The sequence below is a fragment of the Chelonoidis abingdonii genome, chromosome 5, assembly GCF_003597395.2.
Source record: "Chelonoidis abingdonii isolate Lonesome George chromosome 5, CheloAbing_2.0, whole genome shotgun sequence".
NCBI classification, from domain to species: domain Eukaryota; kingdom Metazoa; phylum Chordata; order Testudines; family Testudinidae; genus Chelonoidis; species Chelonoidis abingdonii.
In genome coordinates, this window is record NC_133773.1 from 26,631,118 (window position 1) to 26,650,682 (window position 19,565).

General features: G+C 42.0%; 1 protein-coding gene across 2 annotated transcripts in view; it reads right to left on the reverse strand.

The window, feature by feature from the left end:
- UNC5C (unc-5 netrin receptor C) overlaps positions 1 to 19,565 on the reverse strand; it is a 385,127-nt gene that overhangs the window by 133,920 nt on the left and 231,642 nt on the right. For both annotated transcript variants that reach the window (XM_032762595.2, XM_032762594.2), the window contains exon 2: positions 14,906 to 15,127. In XM_032762595.2, coding sequence (XP_032618486.1) covers positions 14,906 to 15,127 — 222 coding nt within the window. The remainder of the gene's footprint in view (positions 1 to 14,905; positions 15,128 to 19,565) is intronic.

Consider the following 19,565-nt stretch of genomic DNA (forward strand, 5'->3'; position numbering starts at 1 on the left):
TGGCACTGATTTATTTTGTGACCTTGTAGCCAAGGTCCTTTTTTACCTGTTACTCTGTGTCATTTTCCACATCTGTGAATATTGGGCAAGATTGTACATAATTTACACACCGTTGTAGTGTTACCTTAGATTCTTGGTTGGAAGCACTATGTAAGTGCAAGCATATACTAAACACATAGTTATTTACAATGCACATGGTCACACAAAGTATTTCCTTGCGCCAGACATGGTGTGGGGTGGACAAGTTGCTGTCTCCTGGAGATGCATTCTCTGATCATACATAACCTCGCAAACAATCGATTTCGTGATCCCACTGTGGACGCGCTAAACCGATTTTATTAGATCTGTTTTGTAATATCGGTTTAAGCTACTTCGAAATAATCGTGCAGTGTAGACGTACCCTATGATGTCTCGTAGCTGCCTTTACAGCTGAAACCCTGACCCCACTGAAGTCAATGGGAGTTCTGCAGTTGATTTCAATGAGGCCAGGATTTCATCCATATTTGTTCAACTCCAACTAAGAGTCCAATAGCACTTGTAATTGGCAGTTACTCAGAATCAGCTTTATGCCTCATCCAAAAAAGGCAGAATTTTCCCTATCTTATCAAACTGACCAAGAGCACAACCCAAAGTGATATGACTGCAGATGTACTTAATAAAAGATTCACCTAGTACTTGTTATTATATTTGGTCTCCTGTGGTAAAATGTAGTAATTCAAGCAGAGTATGGCCAACATTTTCACTTAGAGGTGACTCATAATATCTATCTGATGTACTGTTCAGTCACAGACTCAGTAAACAGTCCATTTTTGGGAAGGGGACCTGAATAATTTTACATAATGAAATATTCTTTTTATAATAAATACTAAGTTAAATCAATACACTGTGATGATGGAAACTTTTTTATAATCTTTCAGAGATGGGTCTGTCACAGCCATAAAGGACTCTGTTCAAATGCTTCAAAGTACTTCTGTTATAGTGTCTGGTGTTTCAAAAATTAATAAATAGGCTGAGCACAAATAGGACTGCTTCAAATATAATGATTCTTGCTGAGAAAAATGTTCTCTCTGCATTCTGTTGGGACAGAGATGATTGCATGATGGCAGCCTCCTGTGTACTTCAATTTTTAAACACATCAACTGCAGTCTTAACAACAAAGAAATAAGAAATAAAACTATTTGGAAATAAATAAATAATAAAACTAAGTGACTGAAAACCCCTCCAATAATCATGCACCCTGTTATTGCATCCATCTGCTCTTTCTGACTTCCCAGTAATGGCTGCTTGGCTAATGGCACACAGAGGAACTAGATGCATACTGCAAACAATTTTCTGCAACTATTAGCTCAAATTTTTAAATGAACAGCCACCAGCTATGTGCCCTATGTGCCGTGTCCTCACTAGGAAAAAAGGTGCATTCTTAACTCGAGTCAGCTAACCTGAAGAAACATCCTAGTGAAGACAAGGCAGTTAGAGCCAAGAGCTAGCAGGTGAAGGTAAACCCTGGAAGAACCTGAATTCCTGTTTCCCTTGGGGATGGGGATCAGGCATTTCCTGATCAGCCTCTGGCCCTCATCATCCCTGTGGCTCTCCCCCTACCCTTCTTGTTCTCTAGACTCCCTTTTTGTAATGGAAGTAGCCTGAGGATCACTGGTAACTGGCCCTTGTCTGAAGGTATCACAAGGTGGAAGGTTTCTAGAAAGAGGAGATTCACTATCCCTCTATTTCTTAGCTTAGTCCCTTTTCCCTGAATGCCTTAAAGGCAGTTTTAATAAGCCTCACAGACTCTGAGGCAGAGTTTGGACTGAAATCCCTCTGGAGGATCTAAGAGAGCAGTTGGATCTCATTCAGCTTTTTCTTCTGAGGGCAGTGGGTTGCTGCTGCTCAAGTGGGAGCAGGTAGGAGGAATGTTTCCTGTTCCAGGGGCCGTGGCGGCTTCTGTAGCTGAAAAAGGAGGAATGACTTTCTTTGCTCTGTGTAAAACGCCTGCCAGTGCCTCAGGTGTTATTGTGGAGGCAGCTGCAGACCAGTGCTTGGGCAGAAATGCTATTAGGCCTATGAGGCCTGTTGCATTGTTTTCTGTGTTCATGCCTTTCTCTCAGCTCCACAGGTAATGATGCTCCACCTGCTCAAGACAGAGGTAACGGGGTTTGGGAGCCAAGAACACCCTGTGTCTAAAAGGGATGATATCATCTAAAGGTCTAACTGTACTGTCTCTGCCTGCGGGCAGGGAAGAACTTTATCCACACATCTGGACTGCTACAGGAGACCAGAGAGAAGAATATTATATTATATCTTGATAAAAGAGAGGAATATATACAATGTTATTGTTATTATGACATCACACACATTCTACATAGAGACAGAGGGACAAATTCTAAACTTGGGCACAAGTTCTAATCCTAATCCAGAGGCCAAGTAGCTGGAGTAAACTCTAGGTATATGTTTGGGAGGAAGTGGAAAGGAATCTTTTCTCCTCAGGTAACAGAATGGCTCTGGAGATGCTTGGCAGAGGCTATGCCTGTCTTGTGGCTGTAGCACCTGATTCTCTGGTGCTAAGTGCCCTCCTTTTCTTGCATCTCCTCTCCAAATCTTGCTCCCTCCTTCTTGTGCAGGAAACCTACATCAGTTTAGCTGCCTGGGGACTGTCTGTGCAGACAGCAATAGAATTTGAAGGTTCAGGTCTTACTGCATGTTTGTGGAAGCTCCAGTAACACAGACCCCCCACTTCCCCTCAGCAGACATGTGAGGTTGAATATCTTTAATACAACATTGAACTGGCTATTTGCTGTTAAAAATATTTTGACACACAAAGGAAATACACAGCAAAAATCCTTCTATAGAGACAATTTCCAGTTCCACCTCACTTGTGCAAAATGTCTACAAAATGCACCAAAAATGAGTGATTCTCTCACACATTTAGTGCCATATGCTCATGCTTTTTGGGTTTCTTCCCCCTCCTTGGTGCAAATTAATAATCCTACTACAATATCTCTCCAGAAATCTCAGTACAAGTGTTCATCTATACTTACATAGGAATCTATAATTTCTGAAATAACATAGGGCTCTTGTCCATGAACACATCTGCATTTGTTTCAAGCCATAGCATCTCAGGGCTTCCTGTCATTCAGCAGTCACATTTGGTGGTCCCTTAGCAATACTTTGAAGGACTGGTACCACTAAAACGGAGCTTGGGGGAGGGGATGTTCAGAGGGAAAGGCACGACAGAGAGTGACTGTATTAGTTACTCCAGCTCTTGACAGAAAGCCCAACGCTTTTTCTGTGGTTGAGGCGTGTGTGACAGGTTTTTTTGTTTTTTTTTTTTTAAAAAGAGGCCAGAAAAAAACCTGCCAGAGGTTCATGTTTTACATAAACCTACAGTTGAGACTTCACAAAGAAAATCTATGCACTTTTTATTTCTGGTTCAGAGGATTTACATGCTCCTTCAGCACTGGGTAATGCTTCCCAGTCCCCAGCTTAGTGCTCATGTAAAATTGAAGCACTTTTGAGGCAGTTTAGTGCCTGCAGATGAATCTCAATGTGCAGGCAAAAGCCATAATGGCTGTTTAGCACTTTGCAAGAAGAGGCTGGAAATCATGAAAAAACAAACAAACAAAAAACTATTGAACTGCAGCCATCTGGGAAGCCAACAGAGAGCTTCTGAATTTTGAAAAGCATGTTTATATTGCGTTTGTGTAACCAGGGAAGGGAAAATTAAAAATAAATGTGATTTTTTCCCCCAAAAGAGTAAGTATATATACCAAGGCTCTTCCAGTTTGGGGTGTACAGACACATACATACACAGAGCACCTAATTTAAGTGAGTTCTGAGAAGCTGCACTGAAGCAGAAGTGTCTTATTTCCATGATTTTGATGCCGTGTCACAGTTCAGTGGCTGGTACAGATGTTGTGGGAATAAGGACAACCAACAACGTGACACAAGGGGTCACTAGGGAACCTTTCTGAGTAGTTGTCCTTTTTCTTAGTCCATGATGTGGCAGAACAGGGGCTGGGAGGGAGAAGTGTAAAATCACCACTTTTTTCTTTTGCCAGTTAGGGATTGCATTTCACAGTCGACTAAGAAATCTTGAGAACTTAAAAAGAAAACAACAACAAACAACAAAGGACATGCAGCTGCTTTCAAAGGTTCTTTTGTCCAGTGCACTGTCAAGTTAAGTGACTTTCACCAGATAGATATGCAGTGGCTCTGGGAATTTACTGCCTGTTCCCACATCCAGAGTGGTCAGGCTAACAATGAGAGTGCCACCTCCTGGCCACTGAAAGGTATTTTTTAGTTTGTAGGAGATAAAAGAATGATTGGGGGCGGGGGTGGGAAGGGGGAAGAGGCAGCATAGTGGTGACAGTGTGACTGCATGGGATGTAAGTCAGTGCAGAATTTGGTCCAGAGAATCAAACCGCTGAGAAGTGGAATAGACCTTTTTGGTCATATATGTGAAAATTTTCAGAAATCTCCTGAACTTTTGTTTGCCTCCATTTTTCCAGGTGCCAAGCTTGAGACCCATGGTTTCAACTCTTTGTTGCCACCTTAGTCAAAACCCATCACAAAGCACTAAAGGATCAAAAACTAAATCCAAATTAAAACACAATCCCTTTCAATCAATCACTGCTCCTCAGCCCTGACAATCCAAAACCCCCAATCAGTAGTGCAAATAACCCCACTTAAAATCCCCAAATGTTCAAAATGCTAAACCAGCACCAGTACGACCAACAAGACTGGTACCACAAGAAATTGGGAAGAACAAGTCAAAAACAGCAACAAGAATTTTGAATGGAAAGAATAAAGGAGGGCCGGGTGTGGGGGTGTAGATAATTTGAGACTGCGGTGAGTGAAGAAGTGTCCCAGGGAACCTGTTGGGAATTGGATGGGATCAACAGGAGGGTAGGCTGTAGCAAAGCTGACAGCTGGAGGGGAGAAAAGGCATGAAGATAATCAGGGTGGGCATCCTCAACTGGCTCAAATTAATGAGATGAAACCCAGGCAGCTCATTTCTTAAATCAAAAATAACTTTACTTGTTCTCTCATTACTGGACATCATGGATCCAACCCACAACACGGCCAGAGAGATAAGCAGCATGCACCACCCTCTGCTGGACAAACAGACAGGGAAGATAGCCGAGTGGAAGTTAACCTTGCTATAACAAATAATAGTAATAATAATATATAAATAGCAGCTTTTATCCATAGGTCCCCAAAGCACTTTCCACAAGTGAGCAAGCATTATTATTCCCATTTTACAGATGAGAAAACTGAGGCAAAGGGCAGTTGAATGATTTGCACAAGGACACACAATGAGTCAATAGCAAAGTCTGCTTTAGAATCCAAGACTTCTGACTCCCCAGTCCAGTGTCCTATCCCATGGATCTCATGACCTCTCACAGAAGCAGTATTAACTCCTTCTCATTGGCTGCTAGCCCCCATGAAGAGGTTGTAGGATGCAGATATGGAATGGACAGGCAATGGCAGAAACTTCTCTGCAGGAGAGGAAAGGACCTGGAGGCAATGAAGACAGTTCTAGGATCCTCGTGCTTGCCTTCTGCTTTCTTTTGAATTTTGGGGGTCAATGGGGGTTGAAGACCTCAGCCCTTTCCCAAACTAAATGAGTGAAAATTCCTCTTCTTGCAGGATTGGATGTGGAGGAACCTCTAAAAAGTGACCTTATATGGTTTCCAGGAAAGCCTTTCTTTTGTGATTTTCTGCCACAGGAGGGGAATATCCAGCCCAGTGTTCTTAATCCACATAATCTAATAAAATTTAACTTATCTGAAGTAATTAGGAAGTGCTTTATTATGATATTTCCCCCTGCTGTGTGAAGCATTTAGGATTTTTGTAGTGTAAAGTTTGCTTTCACATCTGCAAAAGCATCCTGCATCTTGAATTTGTGTCTCAGAACACAGCAATTCCCTATTCCCAATTCTGAAGCATTAAAAACTATTGTTTATCTGTACAGTTGTGTTATTTTCACTATATTCAGGCTAAAAGTAGAAAGCTTTTTCCACTTTGAAAAATAGCCACAGGGGTCTTGCTGTTGGCTGCTACCTTGGTCTTGATCCACAGAGGGCCAAGTTCCCTGTAGCTGGTTTTGAAGCTGTAAAAGCTGTGGGGTAGATAAAGCTTTTATTGTACTAATGATGCTTATTCTCACACAATCTTCATCCTCATGAGAGGTTTCTATATGGCTACTGGGAGAGATGTGGAAGAAGAGGGGGGCTGGAGTGACATTTAAAGTGACAGCACTCTCAAATGTTTGTGTGGTGGTGGTGGTGGTGGTGGGGAACATTTGTGTGGGTTTATTATTAATTATTATTATTATGCATTAAAGAAAAAACCACTGTATTTTACTGAAGAGTTACGGACCTGTGGAGAAATACAGCTATCAAGTTTTTCACCACCAGTGGAAAATGTTTTGGGACATGTATGTTTACACACACTCTCTCAGTTATAACACCCTCCAGTCAAACGACAGTTGGGACAGAAATTGGCATAGTTACTGATGTGCTACCATCAGTTTATGTATAGTGCTCATACTTGCCAACATTTGAAAACTATTAATAGGAATAAAGGGACATATTCTTAAACTTCATTGAAATGTATTCGGACTAGGATAGAGTATTGGAGGGGGAAAAGTAGAAAACTGGCAATATTTTGCTGAAAAATAGTTATTCTAAATAAGGATGGTTGATATTTCTGAAGGTTTTGATTTGACAAAACATGAACAGTAAAAAAAGGTCATGACAATAACATAATGAAAACAATAATCCTAATTTATAATTTGTGACAACCCTTATTAAAACAACACTACAGTATTCTACCCTCATGATCGAAAACACAACAGGCTACACAATAGCAACACTCCAGCATTTGGGATCATTAATGTAGGAAGCCATTTCTTTAGTATTTTTAATAAGGGATACCAACAAATTTGGAAATGGAAGTAGCTTTTCTTTCTTTCCTTTAGAGACCTATCTAAAAATACAGTGAATTGAGAGGTGATGCCAGAACAACAAGAGGGAAAGTGAGGTTTAGGAGGGAAGATAAGCTTGAAAGAACGTGTGGAAAAGGGTGTGGAAGATGACAGAAAGGAACATCTGTACACACAAATAATAAGAAAAAACATTACAAATGACAAGTCCATCTTGGGATTAGGGTGACCAGATGTCCCAATTTTATAGAGACAGTCCCGATTTTTGGGTCTTTTTCTTATATAGGTTCCTATTACCCCCACCCACTGTTCCGATTTTTCACATTTGCTGTCTGGTCACCCTGCTTGGGATTGTATTATGACAAGCCACTTTAAGCTCTGTTCTTGGAGTTCTTGATGTTACAAGGAATTATAGTCATGGCAATACATGGTCTCATGCCCATTTTCTATTTATATTTACTCCATCCTAGAGCTATTTTCACACTGGAAATAATGAGTCTTACATTCTCTCTACTGAAATAAATATTTCTTGAGTGGAATTGAAGTAAATTACCTTTTTCAGAACTAGATTTTTTTTTTTTTTTAAACAAAAATGTGTTACAGGTCAAAAGGAACATGAGTCAGGCAATCCTCATTGAATAGTCAAAACTCCACACCACTAGCGCAGGTGGCATCTAAAAGAAGCTGTGCTTAATAGATTAAGGGAGCCTTGATATGAAGGAAGGCAGATTTTCCCAGTCCCCCCAAAACGCTGTGGTATAAATACCTGAATAAGCAGTTTTCATTTTGTCTATGTACACTTAATTAGTACTTGCTTAAAATGGCACAGCGACAGCCCTGCAAACGGAAGTGCTGTCTTTATCCATGGAAGTGGAACTACATGAAGTATTTTGCAAAGAAAGAACACTTTGGAAGTTTTAGCTTTTTGTCAATGTTATGTAACAGACAGAAATACTACTTTCACCAGAGTGTAGTTTTGTGAATCCAGTTCAGGGCAGGCGAATAAAGAGCCCAGGGAAGCATTTAAGAAGAGAAGCTTTGAAAAATAGTAACAAACCCCCATATTCTGGCCTTACCATTGTAGACAATCTGGGTTGGGGGAGAAGAGCAGAGAGGTGGTAATCAAGTGGATGTTCCTTGAGCCATTGTGCTTGCTGAGGACAGAATGGCTCAAGAGAGGCATTTGCTATGAACCATTCTTTACTGCTGCTCCCAAAGGAAGTGTGCACTCCCACTAGAGCCTGCTACTGAAGGCAGTTGCGAACAGAGGAATTGGAGACCTAGTCTGACTCCAAACAAAATGACTCCAAAGGGGCATGGTCCTCTTCTTTGGTGGCATGGCCAGGCCTCAGATTTCCTATCCCTCCTCTCCGCCAGTGAGTTCCACTGTGCAAGTTAGAGGGATCCCCCGCCTAGCACTCAAAGGTCCTTATTCTGCCATGCTCCTTCTTGGGAGCTTTGAAAAAGGGATAAACAGATGCCATATGCCGCCTTCTCCCTGTGCACCTGAGCAAGACAATGCATAGGCAAAACACTAACATTAGCTAAATGACCTAAAGTACCTATTTAGTTAGCAGCTGCAGCACTAGGAAATAATGGTTTCAAAATGTTCTTTTCTCCTTGGTTGAAGGAGATGGAGACGGAGACGAAGAGTATATCGGGGGCACTGCAATGTATAACACGGGAGTGCCTATAGAGCATTTCTGGATATTTCTGCAGAAATCATTCCAAAATATATACAAACTGAAAAGGACAAAAAACCAGAAGTAAGTTCTCGGTGGGCCTGATTCTTTCCTGTTGTGCATCCAGTGCAGTCCATTTTGATTTGGTAGCATTTAACCTTGCTTTGAACAGATGTAAAGTCCTGGAGACTCGATGCATGTGTATCTGCATTGCTGTGTGTACTGCAGAAATGGGAAATATTTTCACATAAAAAGCAAATGCACCAACAATTCCTCATCCACAATCATTTTCAGTTGCACAATAATTCAAAGTAAAAAATGTGCACAAATCACACTAATGATTATTGATGCTCTTGCCCTTCCTGTGCTGTATCAATGACATTTTCTTGGCCCCAAAAGCACTAGTTCTGCAGTATTTGTTTCCTTTCTTTGCTGTTATCTTGTACGATAGTAGCTCAGAACATTAAATATATGCCCTTCTTCCTACTTTCATCTTCTCGCTTTAAAACCAAATATCGCCAATGTTCACTTTAATATATTTTATTTTGTTCTGTGTTAATATCAAAATACTGCAGTAAAAACATAAAAAAGGACTGCATCCTGGCTTGCCATTTCATGCCTGCATGAAATGATGAGGCCAGATATGCTGTGCACTGATGAAGAACAAAGCACCCATTTGGACATCTTTAAGAAAATGCTTAACTTTTAATAGAGGAAGAAAATTCCAAATGGGCTGAAGATCAAAAATAGAGTTCAAAAATCTTCCAAATAAGACACTTCCGTTTTCTTGGAATGGACTCTAAGTGTATTTGCACGGTTCTATTACCCGGCTAATTTAATTTAATAAATAAGTCTAGAACATCCTGTCACCTTTTACTATTTCTCAGCATCTCTGATCAGTTGCAATAGTTCCTGTGGAGATTGGCTGACTCCATATGCATACTCTCTGAGACTACTAATCTTTACCTCCTCCTCTAAAATACTGCATGCAGCAAGGCACCTACATAACATCCCAACTTTGTAATAATAACTTCCTCAACTTACACAGAGAAGAGATACAAATGTTTCTTTTTCTCTTAAAAAAAAAATTAACTCTCCTACACCATTTACTATTTCTGTCCAGCAAGTCTTTTTGTTAGGAGCAGGACTGCACCCTGATTCTACATCCTGTGTCACCAGGACCGGCGCTAGGGTTTTGAGTGCCCTAGGCGGACGGCAATTTTGCCACCCCGCGCGCTCGTCCCGCAGCTCTGGTGGAGCTGCCACAGTGGTGCCTGCGGAGGGTCCGGTGTGCCTGCGGGTGGTCCACTGGAGCCGCGCGAGCAGCTGACCGTCCGCAGGCATGACTGCGGCAGCTCCATCCGAGCCACGGACCAGCGGACCGCCCACAGGCACCACTGTAGCAGCTCCATGGGAGCTGCCTGCCGCCCCCTCCAGCGGCGCCCTGACCAAAGGACACTGCTGCTGGCTGCCGTGGCGGCGCCCGACCCAGGGTCAGAGCGCCTCCACGGCAGCCGCAGCCCGGGTTCCCTGGGCCAGGACCCTTGGTGGCTGCTGGCTGTGCCGGCGGCTCCCTGACCCGGGGCTTCTGGGCTGCGGCTGCCGTGCAGTGCCTGACCCAGGGTCAGGTGCCACCGTGGCAGCCGGCGCCAAGAGGTCCCCTGGCCCAGGGAAACCCCGGGCTGCCGGCTGCCGCGGAGGCACCCTGTCCCAGGGGCTTCCTGGGCTGCCGGCTGCTGCGGCGGTGCCCTGACCCTGACCCTCTCTGTCCTACCAGCAGGGCTGCTCAACCATTTAAAAAAAATTGGGGGGCGCTTTTTGGTACCCCCAAATCTCGGCACCCTAGGCAACCGCCTAGTCCACCTAAATGGTTGCACCGGCCCTGTGTGTCACTGCTGGCATATCACCCGGCATATGCTGTGCAGCCTTAGCATTTATTAATGCTAAACAAATTTTCCATGTCAGGGAGATCCACAACTGTTTTTGTACAAGTTTCATTCACAGTGTTTCCAAAGCTTCAGAGTCCATGGACAGCTGAAAACTTATTTCTCTCTCCTTATGTTTTACCTTTTCATTGGAAGATAAGTAACTGCACCAAATACTTTTAGCATTACACCTTTATTTCATATTCTTCTCTCTTCTCTGTATTCTGATTACTTTTTTTAAAGTAAAGAGTGCATGATTAGACTTGATTCTTTTGCTTCTGCATTTCATTACCTTTTTGTTTTGTTCTTCTTGTCATTGCTTTGCTACAGGACGACTTAAGAGAGAAAATCTGGTTCTCAGATGACATTTTAGAAACAACTCAACAGGGCTTTCCTGCTTGTTGTTTGAGGGATAGCATGGCAAAACCATAGCAAAGAGCAGTGTGCCTACGTCTCAGTCACTTGGGTCATATAACTGACATGGAAGGATGAAACTCAAGCAGCATTCAGAATAAAAGTGTTGTCAGAGTCGGTGCAAGGAAGTTTCGCGCCCTAGGTGAAACTTCCACCTTGTGCCCCCCCCACCTAGCTAACACCTCAACCCCCCACAGCAGTTAACCATGCCCCCCACCCCCACCAGAGGAGCCCCCCTCATGGCAGCTAGCCCAGCCCGCCACCCAGGGAGCCCCTCCCCCCGCATCTAGGCGGCCACCTCGTTTGCCTAAGTGGTTGCACCGGCCCTGAGCGTTGTATAACTGAAATCCTTTTTAGCTCTGGTTCATTATTATAGGTTTACTTGTGGCATTGACTGACTGTTAGTTGTGCTGGAGAACTGAATTGCCCCAGGGAGAAAAAATTCCTCTCTGGGGCTCCCTGGCACGTGGAATAGGGGACACTTGCTGCTACATGCTCCTTGCATTCTCTCCATTTGCATATGTACTTAAGGGCACAATATGACTTTATGGATGGTGTCTATCTAACCTGTCCTGGGTAACGACCTCAACAAAATTGTATTACGGAAGAAAAAAGGGGTGAGGGGGAGAGAGAATAACAGTTCTTAGTGTTTGGCCTGACATATATAACCCATCTGAGCAGACCAAGAAGTTACCAATATCTACCAGGTTAGAATTTACTACATTGGTGGAGGATACTAACAGAGGCTGCATAGGCCCAAGTATGGTGTAATCAATGCAGTGACCCAGTGACACATGAATGGGCAAAGCTCTTTGCTAGCCTGATGGATGCAGGCTACTAAACTGCTGATCTAGTATGTTTAAAGATCGTAGGCTCTATTTCAGGCATGTCTATCATTTCTCAGAAATGAATTGCGGCCCATTATCTCACACAACTTTTTATCAAAGTCAACCAACTCCAGACAAGTTTCTTCAATGGCTTTGCAAGAGATGATATTATCTAAATCTATTACTTCTGGCTACCTTAAATATTTGTTTTCCCTTGCCTGCAAAGTCAATACAAATTCTCTTCCAGGGATTCTTAGTCCCGTTTCCAATGATGGTAGGATGCGCCAGCAGACATATCACACTTTATGTCCATATCCAAACTTGGCTGCAAATTCCAGATTCCAAGGACAGCTTTCATTTCAACACTTCCAGTGTGGCTATCATGCAATTGTACTAACAATCTGATTTGCAAGGATTTTTGGAAGCCCCCTGCAGAAATTCCACAAGGTAGAATCGTTTACTACTGTGAGCTTAGTTTCTGGAAGTGGTTTAGGCTGTTCATCATTTAGAACATTCACACAGCCTTCAGATATATCTTCTTTTAAGATAGGGACATTTACATTCTCTGCTGCAATTTCTTTTGCAGCACTGGGAAGATCTTCCAAAATCAGATTTTGAAAATGGGATTAGGTTGCCATGGATTTTTCATCTGTATTAGCAACCAGAATAAATACATCAGCAATTCTGTGTTTTTACTGATTATCTATAATGGACGGGAGTAGGGTGACCAGACAGCAAGTGTGAAAAATTGGGACAGGAAGTAGGGGGTAATAAGAGCCCCTATAAGAAAAAGACCCAAAAATCAGGACTGTCCCTATAAAATCAGGACATCTGGTTTCCCTAGATGGGAGAAGAACCATGTTACCATCAGAGCCCATCTCTCTCTGTAATCTAGCAACTGCTCGTATTTGGTCCACACATTTTTATAGAAGCTATTTTCCCTAATCAATGTAAACTTCTTCCCATTCTGAAACTCTAGAGATGTTGTAATTCCAGATATTCTCAGACTCTCTTTTTCTATCTTGTCATAGTGGGTTTTTTTTTTTCCTTTAGTGAAGGCTCTGGGAATGAAGATGTTGGGTCCTTTTCCCATCTGGTACTTTACTTGGTAGAATTCCACCAACTGCATAGCTGAGACATGACGTTAACATTAGACACATGCTAACCTTCATAGGTTTTCCAGCTAAGCAGCTGGAATACTAAACAAGTTTGGGAGATTTTCAGATTTATTTTCTCTGCTTCTGTTCTGCATAGTCATATTTAGCCCAGTATTTCTAACCTGTGATCAAAATATACTCACGCAAATAGCAGTGACTTCTCAGTCTGTTCAAATGCCCTTTTCTCAGTCCAAACCCAAATAGGTGATAGGTGCTGTCCAGAAAGGGGCCATAAGTAGGATGGTTAAAAGATTCTCTCATTTCTATTTGGGGTGCAGGAGAAAAATGTGGTACTACTAGATGTAATTTCTACCTCCATGTGCCATGGCAGCAGTAAATCTGAACTCATGAGCATAAAGATATATTTGGACACAACAAGCTGGCTTGGTTTGTTGACTGATACAAATGAATATTGCTACTGTTATTGTGTTCATCCACCCCATGGCCTTCAATGAAGAATAGGAAATGATTTGTTTTATCATTTGAGGCAGATGATCTACAGTTATTTTCCTTAAACTCACTGCTCCATTATGAAAGCGAACCTAGATTTGGCATCTTTAAGTGAAGTGTTCTTCCTCCTCCTGCTATCAGAAGCAATTAAGAGCAGGAGTTTAAAAACAAACATTTAGAACAGTTTTTTCCTCTCGCCTACACGGACAGAGCACTATTGATTTCAATGGAGTTACATTTTATTTACCTCAGTGTAACTGAGAAGAGAATCGGGTCTCTAATTCTAAAGAGTGACCCTTGACTGCATTTTACAGTATAGCAATTATAGGCATTCCAGTTTCTGAATGTTAATGCTAATAAAACTTATGGAAGAAATGAAATGAAAAAACTGAATTCATTGAAAGCCAGGGAAAGTTAATTCCAGTCTAAGTAACTGAAGTATTCTCCTCTTGCAGTCTTCTTCTTGTACAGTCACTTTGCAACCTGTTGGAAGATCCTATTACAACTAACAGTCAAACATAGCCAAAGGCTTTTTATCCCTGATTCTCCTTTCTGCGACACTTCCCCCCGCCCCTTTCTCTTTCTCAAGCTGCGCTTTTGAACTCTGCACAAATAAATGAGCTGAAACAAATAAAACCCAGGTCACATGAGACTTTCAAGACATCTGGTGGAGTTATTTTTCTGAATAATTAGACCAAGTGGTGGTGCAATTCCCAAATGAAAGCTACTTTCTTGCTTGATATTCGGTTATTTTTCATAGCCATCAAGACAGCAATAAGCCCCACTTCTCTCCCCTGCACGTGACTCAAACCTTATTGGATTACCAGTCTTTCCAAACTGGGACAATCACATCTTTGATACGGGAGCTTATTTATAGCTCAAGTTTTTAAGCCTCTTTGTTTCTTTTATATTTTGAGGGCCCTATTAATCTTCCATGGAAGTCGATGGGAGTTTTTGGCATTGATTAGATTAGGATTGGACATTTAGCCTCTTTCTTTCATTTCTTCCAGATTTACTATAGGTCTCTCTAGTACCAAGTCAACGTAGCGGGCTGCAGAATAAAATAGAACAGCAGCCAGTTGCATGCTCTGGAGTCAGTATGTTGTTCCTGGCTGGGGGGATATTGTATCTTCCCATTATTTCTCTGCCTGAGGCTAACTGTAATTTCTCCTTTTCCATGTTCTCTCCTTTTAAACCTTCAACATAAGAGTGCTTCAAAAGCTCCTCAGAACTTGTCTAACATTGTGCTCCCGTAGTGTGACTACAAGTAATTTGGAATTGACTGATTAGAGAACTGAGCAAGGAAGCCAGTTCTGTGAAGTAGTGAGCAGCAGTATAGGGGGAGAAATCACTGAGTTTTTTTATGAGCACACAATTGGGCCTCGTTCTCATTTTACGCTAAATCCATTTTACACCGCTCTGCCAGTGTAAATGAGAATCAGACCCAATAATGTTTTAATAGCACCCCCAATAACATAGTGAGAAAACACAAAACGCACAAATGCCTCACCAGAAGTTTCATCTACTCGCTCATCCACCACATGGTCCTTCTGATGAACCCATTCACTGTTGCACTTGAAATAGATCTGGGTGGCAGGGCTGGCTTTGCAGTACAAGTTCACAGGTTTGTTCTTTACAATGTAAGCTTCTTCAGGCTCAATGAGGAAATGAGGCAGAGGCTCTGGAGGATCAGATGGAAAGGTTTCTGGGAGTTCATGAAAAAAATCATCATCTGTAACAAAGAAACGGAGAGGGAAAATGCAGAAAGGTTAGGAAATTACAGCAACTGAAATTCTGGCTGTGAAAGATTACAAGCGTTTCTAAAAAGCTCAAGGGAAGAGAGTGCCTTTTCAAGTGAAGAAATTACATGGGAAGTGTCCTTGCAATGGAGTTTAAACTTACAGTTGTTTTCAGTCTAAAAGGTGTTTCCACTTAACACCCTGCTCTTTCTGTTTCTACTGGTTCATTCGCTAACTTTGTGTTTGTGAATGGCTCCTTTTTATTTGTCTTCAGTGGCAACGGTAATGACAGAACATAGTTTTAGCACTTGGTTCTGTCACTTATTAAATCCCAGTACAAAATTCTGTTAACTTAAACTGACACTTGAGAGTACAAGGCAAAGGCATAATTATTAGACACAGACACGGGCAATCATACCCATTGTGATGCAGTAGGGAGCAGGGTGGATTGACTTGGGAATGTTGTTTAGTTTTACTGGGGCTGTCTACATGGGGGATGGGAGAGCAGGGGATGACTTTAGGTGAGGGACAGTACCTGAGCCTGTAACCTGAGCCAGGAGGGGGATGGGGCGAGTCAACACCTTGGCCCGGGAAACTGGACAAAGGGAGAGAGCCTGCTGGAGGGGTTTGGGGGTTTTCAGTTTTGGGCTGGCTGGGAAGAGGCAGGGAACCCCAAGTCTGGGGTCTAAGATCCTTGCCCCCCAGAGGGACCTGGCTGAGGGGTCCTGGTTGTACCTACAAGCCCTGGTTGGGACTGTGTTCCTGTTGTCTAATAAACCTTCTGTTTTACTGGCTGGCTGAGAGTCACGGTGAATTGCAGGAAGTGGGGGGTGCAGGGCCCTGACTCCCCCACACTCCGTGACACCCGTACAGTTCTGCACCCCTGATAGATGTGCACAAATACCACTTTGTGTGCGTGCTAATTGAATATACGTGAATGCACATGGTCAGTAATGGCTTAGGATGTTACCTCTAGGTCTATAGTATGAAACTGACCCTAGGAGTAAGAGGCTGGGTCAGTTTCCATTCTATGCCTCTTCAGTCATTCTTTGGCTTCTCTATTGAGAATGCTAATAGGGTGCCAAACTCTGATGCTTCCTTTTGTCATATGTACACCTGCTCAATGCCCACTAAGGAAGTGGGACTGGTACCACTTAACTCACTTCACACACAGCACAGAACTGTTATGAAATGGTACACTACAGACCTATTATGTGGATTAACAGAGGGCTTTGGTCTTCTTCAGTGCTGTCAATCCAGCACTTTTCAGCAGGAGTAAATTCACACAACAATTTATTTTTTTTAAAAAAACAGTCCAATAAACTAGTGGAAACATTGAAAATGAACTAATTCACATAGCTTCCTGCCTCTTACTCCATAAAACTCCTTTTTACAGCAAAGCATCATCTTTCCACCCCTTTCACAGGAGAAATCACCAAGCTCAGAGAGTGACAATTCACTGGAGAATACTCCGCTTCCCATCGACTTGCAAAACTCTTGTCAACATGCAAGAACATTCAAGATGCTCACAGTGGTAAAGGGATGAGAGAACAGTAACTATTGACAGATCCATCAGCAAGAAGCTGAGAGTCCTGAAGGCCTCATTCAACTCCTCTTTTCTGCCTCTGAAGCAGTTATCATTATGCACAGTGATGGACGTTGGTGATGATCAATAAAGCATCACTGAATATCAAAGTAAAAATACTGCAGAAGGTTAGCTATCCTCTTCTTGTCAGTCTCCATAAAGATTAAATGTCAGACAGTTACCTTCCTTTACTTTAGGTATACCAAATGTTGTGTGTCCAGAATTACAAAGGGTATGAAAGCCTTTCCTTCCAGTTACTGCTGTTGTAGAAAGAGAGATAAGAAACAACTAGAACCGATGAAAGAAGCTGGAGAAGTAGATAATACAGTACCTATCTACATAGCTGTATAGAATTACACCATACATCTTCATTAGGTATGAGAACAATCTTACAGAGTTTGAGGTTTTATGAATCTTTTGAACTATTTATGAATCTCAAATCTGTAATATGAATTCACACACCTTTTCTCGTTTCATTTGAAACAGGTTTTTTTCTCTGAAGAAGTGGGTTCTTTTTTTTTTACCCATGAAAGCTTATGCCCAAATAAATCTGCTCATTTTTAAGGTGCCACCGGACTCCTTGTAGTTGTTTTCTCCATTAGGGTGTTTCAGTTTAAAAACAATAATGGGCTTGACTCACCACTGCATTACTCCATTGAATGATGGAGTGGTGAATAAGACCAGTATTTTTCTATCAGAGGGAAAACCTCTGCTATAAAATAACAGGGACAAAAGGACTCCAACTTCCTTACCAAAAGCTAGTCTGCTGTAGGCAGGTGCCCTGCACACAGTATGAAAAAACAGATTTAATTTTCATTAGATTTTTTTCCCTTTCATTATTTTCCTCTGCGGTTTTGTTTTCACTCCAACCACCTTATGTTCCACTTTTCAACCTATTTCTGCACCTGCTTTCTCGACATTAGATTTTTCTCTCTGCTACCTTTTTCTCCCCAGTGTTTCCAGAGTGTAATATGAAGTTAAAAGCATGAGTTTGAGTCAAAGTTTGGAATTCATGATGACAGCAGGTTTGAGCTAAAGCAAGGGGAATTTGTCCCTCCCTACTATTCTTCTGCTCATAATGCATACAAACATACAGATAAACATACACAGACATTAGAGATGAATCATTTCACTTGAATTGCCACAGGATATATCTTTTCCTTCTGGTCATTTATTTGCAAATTGGTGAGCAGACAGATGAAAACTAACAAAGCACACATATGTTTTATAATTAAACAAGTATTGCTTCACAAATTTCTGGTGACTGGAAAAACAAATGTATTTATTTTCACCAATAGATCTCAGCACATCATCGAAGACAACACTTATGCTATCTCAACAATTAACTAGTTCTTATCAAAGATGTATCTGGAAGCTCCAAAAAAGGCAAAGGAGAGGAAACTGGGTCAGAGGGAGAGAGATTTCCTTCCTTATTTCCTAAAGTCTGAGAGATCAGTTTGAAGAACCTGTGTAGGCTTTGGGCTGCTCTGCTGAGGGTGCCCATTTCTAGCATTTAAATAGTGTTTTTATTTTCAAGCGGATTTTCTAATACTGTTTATTACAAACTCAGCCTCTCTTCTTGATTGCTGGGAAATGGGCAGGGAGTACCATATACACCCCGCCAGAAGCCCAGGGCAGTTCTAGCTCATAAAATGCCTGTTGTGAGCAGCCAGTTTTCTTATTTAACCTTAATATACTGTATAATTCCTCATCGCTATTATATTTTAACAAAAGTTACATTACAATCCAAGCCCAAATTTATTCTTTCCCGCTGTGCTATCTTCAGACCCCGGCATCCGAACCACATTCAGATAGATGTTTGTGAGATAGGCGGTCACCATTCTCACACATGCAGATAAAGCACGCATACAGAAGCTCTGCCGTCCACTGATACTGGTTCTCTTTTAATATTTGTACATTTAAGAGAATCAAAACCGATAAGATACTATTTTTTTTTTCCTTTCCACAGAGAGGCATTTTCATTCATTTGCAGGCCTCCATGCTTATTATGATTGAGCGAGTTAATATTATATGGAACAAAAACTTAAAAGAGGAATGTCTACAATGGAACATGATTGGATTTTGCTGTATTCAACAAAGGAAAACAATCATATGACAAAGCTAGCCTTATCTCCATCAACATTCAGGGTCTCTAACCCATGCGTCTGCTGCACACTGCTAAGAGGTATCAGAGGGGTAGCCGTGTTAGTCTGGATCTGTAAAAGCAGCAGAGAATCCTGTGGCACCTTATAGACTAACAGACGTTTTGGAGCGTGAGCTTTCGTGGGTGAATACCCACTTTGTAGATCATCATTCAACCCGGGAAAGCACTCAACGTCGTCCGAACGTTCTGTTGTCTATAAGGAGTGCCACAGAGATTCTCTGTGCTTTTTGCTAGACTGAGAGCTGGGGTAATATTAAGAGGCCAGCCTTTATCTGGCTGTTGAGACAGTCAGGGCTGGAATCAGTTGTGCTTAAGGTTTCCCAGTAGTGATTAGATCTCCTGCTACAGGAGCGAATTTGTTCTTCTGCCCACCGACAGAGAACTGAGGCTACAGTTCTATCCTATTATTATAGTGTAGAACTTAGCTGTGTGGAAACAATAGTATACAACAGGGCAGTCCACTGATGATTCATAGGTAACGTACAAGTGTCTGGTGCTTTGCTGATATAGATTGGAAACAACTGGTTTGCCATGCTGCGATTCATGCACATCTTCTACTAAAGGGCTGTTATTACCCTTTGTGCCTTTTTCTCTCTATAGTCATTACCTGTGACCTTAGATGATTCGGTATGTGGGTGGCAGTGCTAATTGATGTCAGCGAGAGGTCCCTAACAACTTTTTA